Here is a 23375-nt window from a genome sequence, read left to right as displayed (position 1 = left end):
TGGCTGCTCTTGTGTGTTGCATCAGCAGAGTTGAGTAGTTGCAACAGAGACTGTGAAGACTGAAATATCTGCTTGCTGACCCTGGCTTACCCTTCTGAAAGAGCAGTGTAGTGCTTGTTAGGAATGGGGGCTAAGGAAACAGTCTGGCTTCTAATCCCAGTTCTACTACCTTTGGGCAAGTTATTTAGTCGCTAAGTATCTAGTTTCCCTTTGTGTAAACTGCAGATGATAATAAGGCTTATCTCAGGACGGATATAAGGATTAAATGAGTTTACACACACAAAGCATTTATTATAACATTGTTTGGCACAGAGTGAGGGCACCATAATAATATACATATATTTATTTTATATCGCTGGAGAAGGTGGAATGAGCAAGCTTTGTCAGCAATCTTTTATAGGATTAAGCATTTATGATCAGAAAGGTGTTCCATATAAAAACACACACATTTACTACAATGTAAAACTAATCTCTTCAACCTACACTTTTTTTCATGTACCTGAAAATTAGTAAATGATCCCTCAAGGATAATTTAGACTCAGATGCTAAAAGACCTATAGGGAAGTTCTGCCCCGCTGCAACATTTGGAAATGTCTGGAGACATTTTTGGTTGTCACAGTAGGGGTGAGGGACTACTGCTATGGAGTTTGTAGAGATCAGAAGTGCTGCTCAACATCTTGCAATGCAGAGACAGATCCACAGCGAAGAATGATCTGGCGCAGTATCTCAATAGTGCCAAGACAGAGAAATCCTGACATACTTAGTTTTCTTTTACTGACTTTTCTGATATTTTGATCCTTCTCTGTGGTCCTTTTTTAGTTTCTTCAGGCCCCATTAAGTCAAAGATCCCCACATACCCCCCAGTCCTGAAAAAAATCATTCAACAGAAATGTTGAATTAAAAAAAAAAATTCTCTGCTTTATAATTTTCTCTTAAAGCCCAGGAAAGAGGAAACAAAACCAGCCTTTGTGTGGCAACACATACTTTAGAAAGCATTTTCCTGAACCACCTGGGAGGACACTGGAAAATCAATAGCAATAGTTTTTTCCTATTGTAATTCTGCAGCAAGAATTTTGGCAATTTTCATTACACAGTGTCACATTCCTTTCATAACTATACTATTTCTATTTTATACCTACCAGCCAGTGTCTACTGTAATAATGGGGCTGTTAGGCACAAGATAAGATAACTTGAATTTGATGTGAACTCGTTGCATTGCTTCCTCTCTTCTCCTTGTCATCTGCAATCCTCAGGGAAATCAAACTTAGTCTTGCATACATTCTTTAATAAAGAGGCTGGAGGGAATTAACAACAGGCCTTTCTTAAATGTAGATTTATTTCTGTTAAGAAATGCATTCAAGTCTTTACCTAGGTCATCAGGTGGGGTAGGGAGTCCAATGGCAGGGAGGTGACCAGCTGGCAACATACAACAAGACCATGGTGTCAGAGAGAGTTATAATAATGTGGGCTATTTCAGAGGTCTGCCGACTATGACCTGTGGGTTACATCTGGCCATGACCATTTGTTCACATATTGACTGTGAAGTAACAGATTAACCTTGCCTAAAGAAAAAGTTGGTCTTTTGCTCCCACTCTTAGGAAGTAACCTCTAAGCCCTTGGACTGTCCTGTCTGATAGGAGTGTTTTTGTTTACTAGGTGGTCTTGGGCCATACCCGATAGTCTATGCTAACAATTGATTTATGGTGAGAACATTGGGCCATATGGTATCAGCTCTAACTCTGGAGAGACTGGATACTAAGGTCAACCATGCAGGTGGGCAGCTGTGTCTATGTGGCAAACCCCCAATAAAAACTCTGGATGCTGAGGCTTGGGTGAACTTCCCTTGTTGGCAGTACTTCATGCATATTGTCATGCATCATTTCTGGGCGAATTAAGCACTATTTGTATGAATCCACTGAGAGAGGACATCTGGAAGCTTTCCACTCAATCTCTCCTATCCCCTGACGATGAGCCTTTCCCATTGCTAATTCTATTCTATATTCTTTTGCTATAATATACTATAATTGTGAGTATAACCAATTACTGAGTTCTGTGAGTCCTTTAAGCGAATTATCAAAACTGAGCGTTGTCTTAAGGACTTACCAAACCCACCTGTTCATGGCTGCTTTGCTGATACAATGACAGAGTTCAGCAGTTGAAACAGATATCAAATGGCCCACTAAGCCTAAAATATTTACTATCTAGCCCTTTCCAGAAAAAGTTTGCCTGCCCCTGGGTTAGTTGATCAATAATTACATTAAAATCCCACCACAAATTGACAATGAATAAGAAACAAGGGAAGAAGATCTTCCCAGACATTGCCATTTAAAATTAGAAGTCTTGTACGTAGGAAGTTAATATTTCATCTGGAATGATTTAAGGATGATTTTGTGCTTCAACATCAATCTAATATTTTCCACTGCATGACCTACTAAGCCACCACATACTTACAGCAATTCAAAACAAGCCCCTTGCTGGTATCGTGACAATAAGAATACACAGTGAGTGGGTCTTTGCAGAAATGCTTCTACATGTGAGGTCTATGCTGATTAGTTTAAAAAACACACAAGAATTAGAGGTTGGCTATGGATAGACATTTTTAAACAGAGAGTTGATATTCTCTTCATAGATGATTGTACAGATCATCACTAGGTACTCTTTTACCTTCATAAAATCTTTTTTACCGTGCCATTTGAAGAAAGCCTATTTTAGGCTGATGAAGCATTAGGGAGCAATCAATTTCTGAACACACTGTTGTCCAATTAAAGGAAGAGACTCTGCACTTTTCTTTTCCAGGAAGAAAGCATGTGGGGAAAAAACCCATACGCTTTGCTATAATACCTATTATGTAAAACTCACCTGTGGCTCTGAAATAATAGGATTGCTTTGTGAGTCTTCCTTTCTAGCCCTTCTTCTAAGAAGCAGGCCTCATTTCTGCCTCTTTATGCATCATTACCATGAAATTGGTTACAGAAATTAAAAGTAAATGTTACCTTTACATTATTCTACCCTTGTTTTTTACTCCACACCAAAGTAGCAGATATTCAATTAATAGCTAACATCTTAATCTTCTGAGCAGCTGATATTGCTGAGAAATCATGCTGGCTTTGGGCAGGGTGCCAAGGGTTCTTGGTGATAGTCACACTATTTTAATTAATCTGCAGTTGCATTAAAATGACTAGCTCTAGTGTTTCTTCACTGACAGCGTATTATATTGTTTTGCAACACCAAGAGAAATAAAAGAGCAGAACCTTCTTAGTTTAAGCTTTTGGTTTTTGTTTGGTTTTAAGTATTGACAGACTACATTGTATGGAGGCAATCAACAAAATTGCAGAAATAAAGGGATAGTTCTGAAGGAAGATGCTGCTACAAATGGCTCACAGTATCCTGCAGGTTGTACCTGAAAGAGTCCAGGGACAGAGTTGAGCTGCTCATCTTACCTTAATGGAAGTGCTGCAGTCAAAGCGAAATGATTTGGTCTGCCCATTTTCCAGATAGACTTTCAAAACATTTGGCATAAAAAGAAGTGAGTTGTCCTTAACAGTTTCCTGTTTAACAAAAAAAGTGGCGGGGGAGGGGCATAAGTCAATCAAATTAGAACTATTCTCTTTGCAGTAGCAGCACAGCACATCTATACTTTATTCGAAGCATGGCATTAAAAAACAAACTCTCTAAGGCCAACCAAGGCATTCCTTTGGTGACATGTGAGTTCAGTTGCTCATAGCAAAATACATTTGTTCATCAGAAAGTCAATCAGATGAGTTTTTTTTTTTTTTTTTTTTTTTTTTAACTCAAGATCCCCACTGGCAAACATGATTACAGACATGATGCTTTCGTAATTAGGCTTTGACATTTGGAACTACAAGCCCAGACCTAAGCAGGAAAGGACATCTTCAACAGAACGAAGACCAGCAATGATGCTGTTTGATAGGGTTCTGTTGGTGCCTGGCAGTATCACGATAGTGAGTCACGAGCATCAATAGACTTCAAGTATAAAGTTATTTTGTGGAACTATTTTCACCCAGTTAGGGATGGTACTTAAACTCCAAGGGAAAATAGAAGGAATGGCTTATTGTGTTAAGAGAGTAAAACATCGTCTATAATAAACAAGATCATAATCTAGAAATAACTCAAAAAAAGAGGCCAGCTAGAAACATGACAAAAAGGAAACAATAGAAATGGTATTTCTTTGCCTTTTTTTCCATTGGAAGTAGTAAGAGGTGAGAGAGAAGAAAGAGGGAGGAAGAAGGCACACTGAATGAGTTCTATAAATCCCAGGAGTGAGCTGAGTTATTCACACATAGTTGGTCATAAAGTCCCAGGAGTTGAGGAGAACTCAGCAGTCATAAGCACACACATCCCTTGTTTTGCACATGAAGGAAATGAAGGCAAGATGTACAGGCATTGGCCAGTGTCAGAGAGAATTCAATCCCTACGTACTCCCATAATGGGCCTCCTGCCTTTCACTTCCAGTTTCTTTCCCTGAACTTCCTCCCTCTCCTTTCTGCTCCTGTGGACCTCCTGCAAAGTCTTGCTCCTAATTCGCTGAATAAGTCTGAATCCAAGTCCAGAAGACATGGCACTCAGTGACTCAGAAGAGCAAGGGTAAACTGGAAATAAAGACGGTCACGAAGTCTGAGGAGCATACATGTGACTGAACATCACTGCCATCCACCTCAGAGCTGTCCTCACACATCAGCTGCCTTGCAGGAGTCCTGCTATATCCACAGATGAACTGACACTGTTCTAGCAGCTTCTAGAATCATATTCTTTCTAAAGATGCATAAACTACCTGGTTGCTCAATTACATGCTCAAAAGCTCCAGGCAGAAAAGGTTTAAGTTTCAGATGACTTTCTGCTATATATTGATTCCTCTGTACCTTGCACCCTTCGGCTGGGACAGTCTTGTTGCAAATTAATAATGTACAGTGACCGTGCATCCAGAGTGATATGACCCATTGGGGGGCACAGAACAGACCATGCTCACAGGGCAGCACAGCCACAGCCTCCAGCCTTTCCCACAAGCATCACAATAGCTGGACCCCAAGTAGAGCAGCCCTGGGTCAGTAAGTTTTGATTCAAAGCCACTTGGAGTATGAGTGCCTTGCCCAGGATGTACAGGCCTATATCTGCAGATTCAGATCCAGAACCAACCTCAGAGAAGAGTTGGTGACTAATAATGAACATATCGTAGGTGAGATTTTATCTTCATGGATTTATTTAAACAGTATCAACAGACCACCAATGCTTTGGCATTTCAAAGGTCCAAAATTATTAATGCCTTGGATAATAATTTTATAAAAACTAAAAACACTTCAGTATATTTTTAGGAGAAAAAGTTGAAAAGAAAACATCTTGTTGATAATTGCATTATTCATTTTGAAGATCAATTAAGTGCCTGAGTAATCATGATTTCTAACAGGACCTATTTATGGAGATGTGGGCAGTATTTCTTTAGTTCTGCTTGCATACACAAAATCTTTCCATCATTTTAACTTCTTCGACTGATTAGTTGAAAGATTAGGCTTTTCTAGCGAAGTAAAAGGGGAAACAAAATACCTTTCTCAAAAATACGTAAAGCACTGTCATATGGAAGAATGTTTAGTTAGCAGAATGGGAAGAAACAGGTGGAAGTTTCAAAGAGGCACATCTTACTAGTCTGAATGAGGCAGTGTCAGTGATCCCAAATCATATGAACTCCTTTGCAAAGTAGTGACGCCTCTGACACTGGAAGGATTCTATGAAATCCTGGACTACCATATATTCTGACCATGTTAGAGGAGATTCAGGCCCAACTTGATGATCTGTCAAGCCTTTTACAACCTTGAGATTTGACACCTCTGTAAAAACAACAACCAATTTCAGATCTATCATCCCAGTGGGACTACTGACTTTGTTTGAGTGCAAAGCTTCTGCCTCATTGACCCTTCCTGAGTCACAGAGCAGGCGGTTGTAAACTCACCGACACTTGGCCGTTGATGATGACCTCCTCAGAGAAGCGTACTTTGACTGGATTGGACTTTAATCTTGCCTTTTTTGCAGCACTAATAAATGCTGATTTGGGAGACTAGAAGAAAAGAAAACGTTTTATCTGATTACTGGTAACATAATGCAAACCTTGTAACAGTTGTTGTTCATCTTTATCCTCCCAGGTATGCAATAATTTTGCTAAAAAATAAAATGCTTGGTACATGCCCGATTTAAGGACAAAATGCATATTATAGATGCAGTCAAAACTCTGTCAGGCCTATAAGTTAGTAAGTTTGATTTAGTCGCCAGATCCGAACTACCACCACCATGTTCCATCTTTTAACTGAGCACATTTCCAGGGATCTTTTAAAACAATGGCTGCAAAAGCATACAACTCTTCTTCCAATACAGAGCTTTGAGCACAGCATGCAAGGTGTGGTGGTAGCAAATCTAATGTTGGGTTTATGATGAGTTGATCATTAATCATCTATTTTAATGAGGTGGAGAAGAGTCATTGATAGTCCTAAAATGATTCATAATCCCATTGTAATTCACATTAAGGACATATGGGTATGTGAGCAGACGAGTACCTACATGCATGTGTGTGTGCGTGTGCGTGCACGCACACACACACACACAGTCTCTCTTTCTCTCTCTCTCTCTCTCTGAAACCCTCATGCTTTATGTGAGTTTTAGCCTCTTCTTGGTAACCTGTCATCCTGTGATCTTACTGGGCAGGGTAGAGACAAGACCTTTCCTGGCAATTGAAAGTTGACTTCATATTCTTCCTCATCTTATGTGCTCTTTGTGCTTTACGATCCTCTCCCTTCTTTTATTGGAAAGAGGGGCCACGTGGCACAATTCTTCCTCAGAAATTGGAAGTACAATGGGAGAACCTGCTTAGAAGGGTGCTGTGATACTGGGGCACCCCTTGCAGAATGATCTTGGTAAGGTCACTTTATCTGAGAATCATCATTGGTACATAATTTTCAAGAAGCCTAAAGGGAAGGGAATTCACATCTAGTAGATTTTTTATTATGTTACAGGCATCATTTGTTTATTTTTCAAAAGAATTAAATTCTCTATGAAACCTAATACAGAGGTAAATAGCTTGAATCATAGGATTGTTATTTCATAAACCAAAATGGTCAAATTGGCAATGGCCTATGGTTCGAACTCATGTTTTCCACACTATATAGTCTTAAAACATTGAGGCTGTTGTAACTGACTCTAGAAACAACACAGAGGCTTAACCCTCTATTTACTGTACCAATCTAGAGGCACTAAAGCCAACTAGGGTGACCCATACTTTGCTTCTCAAGTAAAATGAATTTTAAAAAGGACTCTCATCCTTGTCCAATACAAGTATACTTAAGACCAATTAAATTTTAAAAGCAACATAATGTAATAGATAAATCAAATATAGTCCATCTGTACAATGAAATATTATTCAACCATAAAAAGGAATGAAGTTCTGACACATGCTACAACATGGATGAACCTGGAAAATATTATGTTAAGTGAAAGACAGCAGACACAAAAGGCCACATATTGTATGATTCCATTACATGAAATGTCCAGAGTAGGCAAATCTATAGGGACAGAAAGTGGATGAGTAGTTTCCAGGGCCTGGGGGCGGGGAGAATGAGGGAATGAGGAGTGATGCTTAATGAATATGGGGTTTCTTTAAGGGGTGATGAAAAAATTGTGGAACTAGGGAGTGGCAATGGTTGTACAACATTTTGAATGTACTTAATGCCACTAAATTGTACACTTTAAAATGGTTAAAATGGTACATTTTATGTTATGTGTATATTACTATAATAAAAAAGCTATTGAAATAAGTATGATAAAAGGTGTGTGTGGGGTGTGTGTGCGTGCGTGTGTGTTTCTGGATGGAGTTTTTGCTTTAATTCCAAAAGAATCCTGTTCTTTCTAAAGTTCCCTTCCACACTTATCCCATCCTTGCTATGAGTAGTGTCTTTGAAGATGGCATAGACGGATAATTTGTCCACCAGAGCTTGAATTCATCCATTTATGCAAGAAGTTTTAAGAGAATGGCTGCTCTGTTTAAAAAAACAACAAAACAACAAACAAATGAAAGCAAGAAATCAAAAGAATAGCTTTAAACATGCTCAACGTGATTTTTAAAAGTCCTGCTGCAGAGCTGCAGTGATGTGACAGGGTGTTCTCATCAGTATCTTCGTAATTATAGGCCAACTTTAGTAATGATTAACGAGCAAATCATACAGTGGTGAGTTCATTTGCTTTGGATGTGCCATTTTTTAGCTGAAGGGAAAACATTATTCTCCTGTAATGATTTTAAGCAGGCGGTATTTACATTGGCACAATGAGCTGAGCACAAGTGAAGCGACTGCAATAAAGCTACCCAGAACAGACACTACTAATTAGATGTTTTAATGCAGTTGCACCCCACTTCTCCAACATTGTTTGGGAATGAAGTATTTCACATGTGTTCAGTGTGCCACATAGTGAGGTTTATTCCTCTATGCATCTCAATGTTTAAATTTAATATTTTGTCATATACTTCTAAAGTGTTCTACCTAATTCCTTGCTTCAATAAAGAGTATAGCATTTTTGGATGCATATCATTTGATATAACCTTAGAGTGTGATGGTGTTTTCAGGGGTCATGAAAATACGTAAGGTTATTTGCCCCAACGGAAATAGTCCCATATTTACTAGCCATGCTAAGACCAGTAAATAGGGGGCTATTCACTTTAGGGGCAAATAACCTTATGTACTCTCTCCTCTCTCTAGCTATATGCAGCATGCCCATCTCATGTAACTTCATTCCTGTATTTATTTACCATGCTATAATGAGAAACATGGTAATTTAGGAAGACCAGAAAGGAAACTAAATAGACAAGGTTGTTAAGTAAATAGTAAATTATTATTATTTTTTTGAGACAGGGTCTTGCTCTGTTGCCCAGGCTGGAGTTCAATGGCATGATCTCAGCTCACTGCAACCTCTGCCTCCTGGGTTCAAGCAATTCTCCTACCTCAGCCTCCTGAGTAGTCGGGATTACAGGCATGTGCCACCACGCCTGGCTAGTTTTTATATTTTTAGGAGAGACAGGGTTTCACCATGTTGCCCAGGCTGGTGGAAAACTCCTGACCTTAAGATCTGCCCGCTTTGGCTTCCCAAAGTGCTGGAATTACAGGTGTGAGCCACTGCGCCCGACCTAGTAAATGTTATTTTATACACAATTTGAAGTCAACAGACTTGGGATAAACTTCTAAGAATTCGTAACAAGTATTTTTTGTTGTTGTTTTGGGTTTGTGACTATTTCCTAAAATTGACAAATATTTTGAAAACTACATTTTGATAACAACTACATAGGCTTTCCAAGTCTGAAAGCTACTTAATGAGAATCAACAAAGTACTGGCTTATTCCATTGGCTAGAGTAACTTGTGGTATACGGGGTAATGTAAACCAGTCATGACAGCAAAGATAAACTCAGATTTATCTTTGCTTCTCAAAAAATATACAACATGTACCACTTGAAAGCCTGCTGAATGAATTCTTAGCAACCTGTAGGTGTTGATCACAAGCACTTCATATCCTGTGGTGGAAATAACAAGTAATTACCATTTAGATTCTCCTACTGTTAATTAATTTTAAGATTATCAGGCCCCTAATCAACCCCTGTACTTTCTCAAAATTTCCTGTTGCTAAGATGGCCACAATATTGTGTGGAATGCTCCTGATGCTTTTAGATGCTCTTAGAAGTTACTAGAACATAGTTTGAAAAAAATCACACAAATAAGATTAATTTCTGAAATTGAAGTACAAGGTCTTGAACTTGCAATTCCTAGAGCTCTGCAGTACTACTTACACAGCACGTATTGAGTGAACATTTGGCGAGGACTAGCCTACGGTTATCACTGGTTGGCTTAGTTTGGAGTCCCCAAAATGTAAATTGTAAGACAAGGATTCACAAGCAGGTAGCTGATTTGGGAGGTGCTCACAGGAATCTCAGGTAGGTGAGTGGGGAAGGCAGGCAGGAAGGGAGAATAAGCCAGTAAAGCATTCTCTGTTACTAAGGTACCACTATAGGCAACTGGAGCTTACTCTTGCTGGGAATTTCTGGGAAACAAGACAGACCCCATGCCTCAGAGTTATACTGTCTGAGGAGGCACGGAGCTGGGATATTTATCCACCAGTTTCTGTCAATCACTGATGCAGTGTCTCCTTGTATTGTAAATTTTCAAAATTCATATTTTCCTGCTGCCTCAACACCCCTACAAATAGGTTGTGAGCACCCTGCCCAGACAACCAGGTGTACCAGTGTGATAAAGTTGGTCCCTGCCACAAGTTCCTCTTCCCACCCTCCCTTGACTGTGACTTAGTAACATTTAAACACACCAGTGAAATTCCCTTGCACTTTTCTTGTGTGTTCCACCCTGACCCCCTGATTAAGGCACTTGCCCACAGCCTCTCCCCTCTGTCTGCTCCCCACCTGCTTGGTTGAGCCTGATCTATCAGTGCTCCCTGTAAGGCTGGTTGCCTCGCTGGGAGTTCGGACACGCCCATCTCCCTCCCTGCTTGAAAATCAGAATATGGGAGAATGCTGGGAAGATGGCCGCCTAAGATCAGCTCAGGACTTCAGCTCCCAGTGAAGGTGCAGAGGGTGAGTGGACGCTGCATTTCCAGACGAACTCTTATTGCCCACAGACCAGGAGATACCCAGGCAGAGGGGTCGCCAGCGTCGCAGTCCCAGCCGGTGCGGCTGTTTTGGCCCCTGTGGGGCTGATTCCGCCCGCGCGGCTGCTGTGACCACGCCCTGTTGCTGCGGTTCTCCGTACAAAAGCCACTGGTCTGGGAGCCCTCTTAGCTGGCGAGCAGAGCCCTGAGACGGCAGAGTTGCCCATTCATCTGAAATAGCGAGTCAGGCCAGGAGATTCCTAGGCAAAAAATCCGCCAGGAGCCGGCGCCACAGTTCGAGCCAACTCCGTGAGTCGCAGCACAGGAGATCCCGGCGCCTTTTCAGCAGGCGAACCGAACTCGGGGTCGTTCAACTTAAAAGAAAAGACTCGGAGTCAGGGAGCCAGGTGATCAGGCTCGGTTGGTCCCACCCCTCCAACCCCAACAACAACGAAAACAAAAACAGTAATTGGAAACCCTCTGGGTTGAGCCCTTCACAAACCAAGCACAGCTGAACCAGGACGGTCCAGCTCCGTGGGGGAGGGGCTTCCGCCATTACTGAGACTCTCCACCCCTACGGAGGCAACCCGCCGTTGCCGAGGCAACCTGCCACAACAGAGAGAGTCCGCCATAACAGAGGCGGGGCCACCATTGCCGAGATAGTTCTAACTACGCCCATATAAAAAGGACTACAGGGAAGAGCTCAGGGCAGCTGGGCGGAGCCCACAGCAGCTCAGCAAAGCCCCTGCAGGCAGAGGCTAGGCGTGCTGCTAGCTGGGCGGGGCAGACCTGAAAGAAAAATCAAAAAAGGCAGTAGTGCAACGGAAACTCATAAAGCTCCAACTCCCTGGGACAGAGACAGACAACAGGTGGATAAACCCACAAAAATGGGAAGAAACCAGCGCAAAAAGGATGAAAACTCCCGAAACCAGAACACCTCTCCTCCTAAAAGGGATCACAACTCCTCACCAGCAAGGGAACCAGACCGGATGGAGAAGGAGGGTGATGAAATGACAGAATCAGACTTCAGAAGGTGGGTAGTAAGAAACTACAATGAGCTAAAAGAACATGTTCTAACCCAACGCAAAGAAAATAGGAACCTTGAAAAAAGATTGGACGAACTACTGACGAGAATGGACAGCATAGAGAGGAGTATAAGTGAATTGATGGAGCTGAAAAACGCAACACGAGAACTTCGGGAAGCATGCACAAGCTTCAACAGCCGAATTGACCAAGCAGAAGAAAGGATATCAGAGGTCGAAGATCAACTCAATGAAATAAAAAGAGAAGGCAAGAACAGAGAAAAAAGCACAAAAAGGAATGAACAAAATCTTCAAGAAATGTGGGACTATGTGAAAAGACCTAATCTACGTCTGATAGGTGTACCTGAATGTGATGAAGAGAATGAATCCAAGCTGGAAAATACTCTTCAGGATATTATCCAGGAAAACTTCCCCAACCTAGCAAGGCAGACCAATATTCAAATTCAGGAAATACAGAGACCACCACAAAGATACTCCTCAAGAAGAGCAACCCCAAGGCACATAATCGTCAGATTCACCAGGGTTGAAATGAAAGAGAAAATGCTAAGGGCAGCCAGAGAGAAAGGTCGGGTTACCCACAAAGGGAAGCCCATTAGACTCACAGCAGATCTCTCAGCAGAAACCCTACAAGCCAGAAGAGATTGGGGGCCAATATTCAACATCCTTAAAGAAAAGAACTTTCAACCCAGAATCTCTTATCCAGCCAAACTAAGCTTCATAAGTGAAGGAAAAATAAAATCCTTTGTGAACAAGCAAGCACTCAGAGATTTCATCACCACCAAACCTGCTCTACAAGAACTCCTGAAAGAGGCTCTACACATATAAAGGAACAACCAGTACCAGCCACTCCAAAAACACACCAAATGGTAAAAGAGCATCAACACAATCAAGAATCTGCATCAACTAACCAACAAAACAGCCAGGTAGCATCAAAATGACAGTATCAAATTCACACATAACAATACTATCCCTAAATGTCAATGGACTAAATGCCCCAATCAAAAGACACAGACTGGCAAATTGGATAAAAAGCCAAAGCCCATCAGTGTGCTGTATCCAGGAAACCCATCTTACATGCAAGGATACACAAAGGCTCAAAATAAAGGGATGGAGGAAGATCTACCAAGCAAATGGAGAGCAAAAAAAAGCAGGAGTTGCAATTCTCATCTCTGATAAAATAGACTTTAAAGCAACAAAGATCAAAAGAGACAAAGAAAGACATTATATAATGGTAAAAGGATCACTGCAACAAGAAGAGCTAATGATCCTAAATATATACGTACCCAATACAGGAGCACCGAGATACATAAGGCAAGTTCTTAATGACTTACAAAGAGACTTAGACTCCCACACAATAATAGTGGGAGACTTTAACACCCCATTGTCAATATTAGACAGATCAACCAGACAGAAAATCAACAAGGATATCCAGGACCTGAATACAGACCTGGAACAAGCAAACCTAATAGACATTTACAGAACTTTCCACCCCAAATCCACAGAATATACATTCTTCTCAGCACCACATCACACCTACTCTAAAATTGACCGCATAATTGGCAATAAATCACTCCTCAGCAAATGCAAAAGAACGGAAATCATAACAAACAGTTTCTCAGACCACAGTGCAATCGAGTTAGAACTCAGAATGCAGAAACTAACTCAGAACCGCACAGCTTCATGGAAACTGAACAACTTGCTCTTGAATGTTGACTGGATAAACAATGAAATGAAGGCAGAAATAAAGATGTTCTTCGAAACCAATGAGAACGAAGACACAACATACCAGAATCTCTGGGACACATTTAAAGCAGTCTCCAGAGGAAAATATATAGCAATGAGTGCCCACATGAGAAGAAAGGAGAGATCTAAAATTGACACCCTATCATCAAAATTGAAAGAGCTAGAGAAGCAAGATCAAAAAAACTCAAAACCTAGCAGAAGACAGGAAATAACTAAGATCAGAGCAGAACTGAAGGAAATAGAGACACAAAAAACTCTTCAAAAAATCAATAAATCCAGGAGCTGGTTTTTTGAAAAGATCAACAAAATAGACAGACCACTAGCCAAATTAATAAAAAAGAAAAGAGAGAATAACGAAATTGATGCAATAAAAAACGATAAAGGGGATATCACCACAGATTCCACAGAAATCCAAACCATCATCAGAGATTATTACAAACAACTCTATGCACATAAACTAGTAAACCTGGAAGAAATGGATAAATTCCTGGACACCTGCATCCTCCCAAGCCTAAACCTGGAAGAAGCCGAAACCCTGAATAGACCAATAACATGGTCTGAAGTCGAGGCAGCAATAAAGAGCCTACCACCCAAAAAAAGCCCAGGTCCAGATGGGTTCACAGCTGAATTCTACCAGACATACAAAGAGGGGCTGATACCATTCCTTCTGAAACTATTCCAGACAATCCAAAAAGAGGGAATTCTTCCCAAATCATTTTACGAGACAAACATCATCCTGATACCAAAACCCGGCAGAGACTCAACAAGAAAAGAAAATTTCAGGCCAATATCCATGATGAACATAGATGCAAAAATCTTCAATAAAATACTGGCAAACCGATTGCAACAGCATATCAAAAAGCTCATCCACCATGATCAAGTAGGATTCATCCCGGGGATGCAAGGCTGGTTCAACATATGCAAGTCCATAAACGTAATTCACCACATAAACAGAACCAAAGACAAAAACCACATGATTATCTCAATTGATGCAGAGAAGGCTTTCGACAAAATTCAACAACCCTTTATGCTAAAAAACCTCAATAAACTAGGTATTGATGGAACGTATCTCAAAACAATAAAAGCTATTTACTACAAACCAACAGCCAATATCATACTGAATGGGCAAAAACTGGAAGCATTCCCTTTGAAATCTGGCACTAGGCAAGGATGCCCTCTCTCACCACGCCTATTCAATATAGTACTGGAAGTTCTAGCCAGAGCAATCAGGCAAGAAAAAGAAATAAAGGGTATCCAAATTGGAAAGGAGGAAATCAAATTGTCTCTATTTGCAGATAACATGATTGTATATCTGGAAGACCCCATCATCTCAGCCCAAAATCTCCTGAAACTGATAAACAACTTCAGCAAAGTCTCAGGATACAAAATCAACATGCAAAAATCACAAGCATTCCCATATACCAGTAATAGACTTCAAGAGAGCCAAATCAAGAACGAACTGCCATTCACAATTGCTACAAAGAGAATAAAGTACCTAGGAATACAACTAACAAGGAACGTAAAGGACCTCTTCAAGGAGATCTACAAGCCATTGCTCAACGAAATAAGAGAGGACACAAACAGATGAAGAAACATTCCATGTTCATGGTTAGGAAGAATCAACATCGTGAAAATGGCCATACTGCCCAAAGTTATTTACAGATTCAACGCTATTCCCATCAAGCTACCAATGACCTTCTTCACAGAACTGGAAAAAAACACCTTAAACTTCATATGGAACCAAAAGAGAGCCTGCATAGCCAAGTCAATTCTAAGCAAAAAGAACAAAGCAGGAGGCATCACACTACCGGACTTCAAACTATACTACAAGGCTACAGTAATCAAAACAGCATGGTACTGGTACCAAAACAGAGATATAGACCAATGGAACAGAACAGAGGTCTCAGAGGAAATACAACATACCCACAACCATCTGATCTTTGACAAACCTGACAAAAACAGGCAATGGGGAAAGGACTCCCTGTTTAATAAATGGTGTTGGGAAAACTGGCTAGCCAAGTGCAGAAAGCAGAAACAGGACCCCTTCCTGACACCTTACACCAAAATTAACTCCAGATGGATTAAAGACTTAAACATCAGACCTAATACCATAAAAACCTTAGAAGAAAATCTAGGCAAAACCATTCAGGACATAGGTGTAGGCAAGGACTTCATGACCAAAACGCCAAAAGCAATGGCAACAAAAGCCAAAATAGACAAATGGGACCTAATCAAACTCCACAGCTTCTGCACGGCAAAAGAAACAGTCAGTAGAGTGAATCGGCAACCAACGGAATGGGAAAAAATTTTTGCAGCCTACCCATCTGACAAGGGGCTGATATCCAGAATTTACAAAGAACTAAAGCAGATCTACAAGAAAAAAACAAACAAGCCTATTCAAAAATGGGCGAAGGATATGAACAGATACTTTACAAAAGAAGACATACAGGAGGCCAACAAACATATGAAAAAATGCTCATCATCACTGGTCATCAGAGAAATGCAAATCAAAACCACATTGAGATACCATCTCACACCAATTAGAATGGCGATCATTAAAAAATCGGGAAACAACAGATGCTGGAGAGGATGTGGAGAAATAGGAACACTTTTACACTGTTGGTGGGAATGTAAATTAATTCAACCATTGTGGAAGACAGTGTGGTGATTCCTCAAGGACCTAAAAATAGAAATCCCATTTGACCCAGCAATCCCATTACTGGGTATATATCCAAAGGATTATAAATCATTCTACTACAAGGACACGTGCACATGAATGTTCATTGCAGCACTGTTTACAATAGCAAAGACCTGGAACCAACCCAAATGCCCAACGATGATAGACTGGATAGGGAAAATGTGGTACATATACACCATGGAATATTATGCAGCCATCAAAAAGGATGAGTTCACGTCCTTTGTAGGGACATGGATGAACCTGGAAACCATCATTCTCAGCAAACTGACACAAGAGCAGAAAATCAAACACCGTATATTCTCACTCATAGGTGGGTGTTGAACAATGAGAACACATGGACACAGGGAGGGGAGCACTACACACTGGGGTCCGTTGGGGGGAAATGGGGGAGGGGCGGGGGGGTGGGGAGGTGGGAAGAGATAGCATGGGGAGAAATGACAGATACAGGTGAGGGGACAGAAGGCAGCAAACCACACTGCCAAATGTGTACCTATGCATCAATCTTGCATGTTCATCACATGTACCCCAAAACCTAAAATGCAATAAATAAAAAAAAAAAAAAAAAAGAAAATCAGAATATGTCAATCATCTAGCCCCACCTTGGAAATCCCCTCTGCATTCAGCACTTAGCCCGCTCACCGGAAGTCCCACCTCCCTACCAATAGCAGCTCCCTCTGTCCACATCCTGTCTCTCCAAATACAATCAAACGCCTTCACTCCCTATAAAACCCCACTCCTGAGAGGAAGCAGTGCCACTTCCCTGGCCCCTCTCCCCGGGACCATGGAACCTCGCCTGGGAGCTGAATAAATTGGAATTGGCATCTACTTTTCTTGTGCTGGCCTCAGTTTCCTCGTTTTTAACTTGGCAATGAACCTAGAGAATAAATTTTGCACTCCCTCCCATGTGACCCCTTCTCTTGGGATGCAGTCTCTCTAGGACTTGTGAGTATAAAAAACTTCTTTTTTCTACATCTCTTCTGTGTTCTCTTGTGGCTACGCCTGACTGACCACCACGTAAGAGAACACAAAACACAGGCTTTCTGGGAGTGATAATTCCTCAGCACCTGTGGCCTGCTCCATGGGCATGCTCCTGGGGCCAGAAAGAGCCCACAGGCAAGGCTCATAGGTGTTCTCCATTGGAAATTGGGCTGGCATGCTCAGCATGACATATGGTCTGGGCTCTGATAGAATGTGCTACACTGGGGTTTCCTTGAGGAGGTGCGTAGACTCTCTCAGCTGTGTAGAACACAGTAAAATGTAGTTAGGAAGTGGGAGGGAGGAAAGCATGTCCCTCAGCTCTTTGGACTAGAAGAAACCTAAAGAGATGTGAATTATGGTAACTCATGGGACACCAGAACTGAGAGAATGACTTAGCCCAAGTCCCATTGAGTTGGGGTTGTATGACAAGAAGTTATAAAAACTCTTAAATACTCTCTTTCTCAGGTAAGATTGGCTTGGGAAATCTAGACTTGGATACTGTGTAAAGCAGAGTCAAAGGAAAAAAGGAAGGAGCTGACCAAGGAAAGATCTATAATAAAAAAGGATAACAGTGCAAGGAGGTATTCCAGGGACTTCCGCCAAGATGGCCAAATAGGAACAGCTCCGGAGCACAGTTCCCAGCAAGAGCAATGTAGAAGATGAGTGATCTCCACATTTCCAACCGAGGTCTCAGGTTCATCTCAATGGGACTGGTTGGAGAGTGGGTATAGCCCAAAGAGGGCAAACTGAGGCAGGGTGGGATGCTGCTTCACCTGGGAAGTGCAACGGGCCAGAGGGCCCTCCCTATTACCCAACAGAGGCTGCTGGGGACATTTCCAGCCACTCCAGAGCTCCAGTTCGGATGCTGTGCTTCTTCCGTGGTCTTTGCAGCCCACAGACCCAAAGATTCCCATCTGTCGACAGGCACCGTAGGTTTCCAGGGCAAATCTGGGCAGCTGATTCAGCAGCCATTTTGACGAGCACTTGGAGCATCTGTGAGACAGTCACCCTTACCCCTGAGAGAAAGGAGGCTGAAGGTGGGGAGCCAGTTGATCTGGCTCCATGGGTCCCACCCCCATGGTGACTAGCAAACTGAATCCGAACTGGTTTGGGATTATCACAGCCAGCACAGCAGTGTGAGCCTGGACGGTAGAGCTCCATGGGGGGAGGGGCGTCTGCTATTACTGAGACAGTGCTAACCTTATCTGTGTAAACAAACGCACAAAAAAGTATACACAGCAGCTGTGGGGGGGAGAGTGGCAGCTCAACTATGCCTCTACAGGCAGACTGTGACTAGAATCCCTTCTTGCAGGGCAGGGTATCTCTGAAAAAAGGCAGCAGCCTGTCAGGGACTTATAAATAAAGCCACACCTTCCTGGGACAGAGCACCTGGGAAAAGGGGTGGTTGTGAGTTCCACTGCAGCAGACTTAAACGTCCCTGCCCAGCAGCTCTGAAGGGAGCAACACAGTTCCCAGCACAGCACTTGAGCTCTGATAAGGGACAGACTGCCTCCTCAAAGGGCTCCCTGACCCCTGTATATCCAAAGAGTCATCTCATACAGGAGAGCTCTGGCTGACAAGTAGCTCCCTGACCCCTGTATGTACAAAGAGTCATCTCATACAGGAGAGCTGTGGCTGACAAAGCTAACAGAGGAAGAAACAGGCAGCAATCCTTGCTGTTCTAACAGCTTCTGCAGGTGATTCTCAGGCAAGCAGGCTCTGGAGTGGACCTCCAGCAGTCCTGCAGCAGAGGACCCTGACTGTTAGAAGGAAAACTAAAAAACAGAAAGAAATCGCTACATCAACATAAAGGACATCCACTCAGAGACCCCATTCAAGTGTCACCAACTTCAAAGACCAAAGGTAGATAAATACATGAAGATGGGAAGAAACCAGTGCAAAAAGGATGCAAACACCAAAACCCAGAATGCCTCTACTCCTCCAAGAGTTCACAACTCCTCACCAGCAAGGGAACAAAACTGGATGGAAAATGAGTTTGATGAACTGACAGAAGCAGGCTTTAGAAGGTGAGCAGTAACAAACTTCTCTGAGCTAAAGGAACATGTTCTAAACCAATGCAAAGAAACTCAGAACCTTGAAAAATGGTTAGACAAAATGCTAACAAGAATAAACGACTTAGAGAAGAACATAAACAACTTGATGGAGCTGAAAAACACAGCATGAGAATTTCATGAAGCACACACAAGTTTCAATATCTGAATCAATCAAGCAGAAGAAAGGATATCAGAGATTGAAGATCAACTCAATGAAATAAAACGAGACGGCAAGATTAGAGAAAAAAGAGTGCAAACAAATGAACAAAGCCTCCAAGACATATGGCATTATGTAAAAAGACCTAATCTGTGTTTGAGTGGTATACCTGAATGTGAGGGGGAGCATGAATTCAAGCTGGAAAACACTCTTCAGGATATTACCCAGGAGAACTTCCCCAACCTAGCAAGGCAGGCCAACATTCAAATCTAGTAAATACAGAGAACACCACAAAGATATTCCTCAAGAAGAGCAAACCCAAGGCACATAATCATCAGATTCACCAGGGTTGAAATGAAGGAAAAACTGTTAAGGGCAGCCAGAGAGCAAAGTTGGGTTACCCACAAAGGGAAGCCCATCAGACTCACAGCGGGTTTCTCAGCAGAACCCTACAAGCCAGAAGAGTGTGGGGGCCAATATTCAACATACTTAAAGAAAAGAACTTTCAACCCAGAGTTTCATATCCAGCCAAATTTAAGCTTCATAAGTGAAGGAGAAATAAAATCATTTATGGACAAGCAACTGCTGAGAGATTTCATCACCACCAGGACTGCCTTACAAGAGCTCCTGATGGAAGCACTAAACATGGAAAGGAACAACCAGTACCAGCCACCACAAAAATGTACCAAATGGTAAAGACCATCAACACAATGAAAAAACTGCATCAGCTAACGGGCAAAACAGCCAGCTAGTATCAAAATGGCAGGATCAAATTCACACATAACAATATTAACCTTAAACATAAATGGGCTAAATGCCCCAATCAAAAGACACACACTGACAAATTGGATAAAATTAAAGACCCATCGGTGTGCTGTATTTAGGAGACCCATCTCATGTGCAAAGACACACATAGACTCAAAATAAAGGGATGGAGTAAGATTTACCAAGAAAATTGAGAGCAAAAAAAAGCAGAGGTTGCAATTCTAGTCTCTGATAAAATAGACTTTAAGCCAACAAAGATCAAAAGAGACAAAGAAGGGCATTACATAGTGGTAAAGGGATCAATGCAAAAAGAAGAGCTAATGATCCTAAATATATATGCACCCAATACAGGAGCACCCAGATACATAAAGCAAGTTCTTAACAACCTACAAAGAGACTTAGACTCCCGCACAATAATAGTGGGAGACTTCAACACTCCACTGTCAATATTAGACAGATCAATGAGACAGAAAATTAACAAGAATATACAGGACTTGAACTCAGATCTGGACCAAGAGAACCTAATAGACATCTACAGAACTCTCCACCCCAAATCCACAAAATATACATTCTTCTCAGTATCGCATTGCACTTATTCTAAAATTAACCACATAATTGGAAGTAAATCACTCCTCAGCAAATGCAAAAAAAACCAGAAATCATAACAACCAGTCTCTCAGACCACAGTGCAATTAAATTAGAACTCAGGATTAAGAGACTCACCCCAAGCTGCACAACTATATGGAAACTGAACAACCTGCTCCTGAATGACTGCTAGATAAATAATGAATTAAGGCAGAAATAAAGATGTTCTTCAAAACCAATGAGAATGAACACATAACATACCACAATCTCTGGGACACATTTAAAGCAGTGTCTATAGGGAAATTTATAGCACTAAATGACCACATGCGAAGCAAGGAAAGATCTAAAATTGACACCCTATTGTCAAAATTAAAAGAACTAGAGGAGCAAGATCGAACAAATTCAAAAGCTAGCAGAAGACAAGAAATAACTAGGATCAGAGCAGAACTGAAGGAGATAGACACACAAAAAACCCTTCAAAAAATAATAAATCAAGGAGCTGGTTTTTCCAAAGATTAACAAAATAGATAGACTTCTAGCCAGACTAATAAAAAAGAAAAGAGAGAAAAATGGAATAGATGCAATAAAAAATGATAAAGGGGATATCGCCACCAATTCCACAGAAATATACACTACCATCAGAGGTTACTACAAACAACTCTATGCACATAAACCAGTAAATTTAGAAGAAATGGATAAATTCCTGGACACTTATACCCTCCCAAGACTAAACCAGGAAGAAGTTGAATCCCTGAACAGACTAATAACAAGGTCTGAAGTTGAGGCAGCAATTAATAGCCTCCCAGCCAAAAAAAAGTCCAGGTCCAGATGGGTTCAGAGCTGAATTCTACCAGAGGTACAAAGAGGAGCTGGTACCATTCCTTCTGAAACTATTCCAAACAATACAAAAAGAGGGAATCTTCCCTAACTCATTTTATGAGACCAACATCAATCCTGATACCAAAACCTGGCAGAGACACAACAAAAAAATAAAACTTCAGGCCAATATCCACGATGAACATCAATGCAAAAATTGTCAATAAAATACTGACAAACTGAATGCAACAGCAGGTCAAAAAGCTTATCCATCACAATCAAGTAGGCTTCATTCCGGGGATGCAAGCCTGGTTCAATATATGCAAATTTATAAACGTGATCCACCACGTAAACAGAACCAAAGACAAAAACCACATGATCATCTCAATAGATGCAGAGAAGGCCTTACACAAAATTCAACAGCCGTTTATGCTAAAAACTCTCAATAAACTAGGTATTGGTGGAACGTATATCAAAATAATAAAAGCTATTTACAACAAACCCACAGCCAGTATCATACTGAATGGGCAAAAATTGGAAGCATTCTCTCTGAAATCTGGCACTAGACAAGGGTGCCCTCTCTCACCATTCCCATTCAACATAGCATTGGAAGTGTTAGCCAGAGCAATCAGGCAAGAAAAAGAAATAAAGCATATTTAATTAGGAAAAGAGAAAGTCAAACTGTCTCTATTTGCAGACGACATAATGGTATATTTAGAAGACCCCATCTTCTCAGCCCAAAATCTCCTTAAGATGATAAGCAACTTCAGCAAAGTCTCAGGATACAAAATCAATGTGCAAAAATCACTTCAGCAAAGTCTCAGGATACAAAAATAAATTTGCAAAAATCACAAACATTCCTATACACCAATAAAAGACAAACAGAGAGCCAAATCATGAGCAAACTCAAATTCACAATTGCTACAAAGGGAATAAAATACCAAGAAATACAACTAACACAGGATGTGAAGGACCTCTTCAAGGAGAACTACAAACCACTGCTCAAGGAAGTAAGAGAGGACACAAACAGATGGAAAAACATTCCATGCTCATGGTTAGGAAGAATCAATATCATGAAAATGGCCATACTGCCCAAAGAAATTTATAGATTCAATGCTGTTCCCATCAAGCTATCATTGACCTTCTTCATAGAACTGGAAAAAACCACCTTAAACTTCATATGGAACCAAAAAAGAGACCACATAGTCAAGACAATCCTAAGCAAAAAGAACAAAGCTGGAGGCATCATGCTACCTGACTTCAAACTATACTACAAGCCTACAGTAATCAAAACAGCATGGTACTGATACCAAAACAGAGATATAGACCAATGGAACAGAACAGAGGCCTGGGAAGTAACACTACACACCTGCAACCATCTGATCTTTGACAAACCTGACAAAAACAGGAAATGGGGAAAGGATTCCCTGTTCAATAAATGGAGTTGGGAAAACTGGCTAGCCATGTGCAGAAAGCTGAAACTGGACCCATTCCTTACACCTTATACAAAAATTAACTCCAGATAGATTAAAGATTTAAACATAAGACCTAACACCATAAAAACCCTAGAAGAAAAGATAGTCAATACCATTCAGGACAAAGGTATAAGCAAGGACTTCATGACTAAAATACCAAAAGCAATGGCAACAAAAGCCGAAATTGACAAATGGGATCTAATTAAACTATAAATCATTCTATTATAAAGACACATGCACATGTATGTTCATTGCACAGCAAAAGAAACAATCATTAGAGTGAACTGGCAACCAATAGAATAGGAAATTTTTTTTGCGAGCTACCCATCTGACAAAGGGCTAATATCCAGAGTCTACAAAGAACTATAACAAATTTACCAGAAAAAAACAACCCCATCAAAAAGTGGGATAAGGATATGAAC

At 41.1% G+C, this 23375-nt stretch overlaps 1 protein-coding gene across 10 annotated transcripts in view; it reads right to left on the bottom strand.

The window, feature by feature from the left end:
• Positions 1 to 23375, bottom strand: part of FRMPD4 (FERM and PDZ domain containing 4) — a 915426-nt gene that overhangs the window by 50847 nt on the left and 841204 nt on the right. For all 10 annotated transcript variants that reach the window (XM_074391531.1, XM_074391527.1, XM_074391532.1 and 7 more), the window contains 2 exons: positions 5963 to 6067; positions 3441 to 3548 (listed from right to left, as the gene is read on the bottom strand). In XM_074391531.1, the coding sequence (XP_074247632.1) occupies positions 3441 to 3548; positions 5963 to 6067 (213 nt within the window). The remainder of the gene's footprint in view (positions 1 to 3440; positions 3549 to 5962; positions 6068 to 23375) is intronic.

This window comes from Saimiri boliviensis, chromosome X (genome assembly GCF_048565385.1).
Source record: "Saimiri boliviensis isolate mSaiBol1 chromosome X, mSaiBol1.pri, whole genome shotgun sequence".
NCBI classification, from domain to species: Eukaryota; Metazoa; Chordata; class Mammalia; order Primates; family Cebidae; genus Saimiri; species Saimiri boliviensis.
The sequence above is the reverse complement of the archived record's forward strand: the minus strand, read 5'-3'. Positions and strand labels throughout refer to the sequence as shown.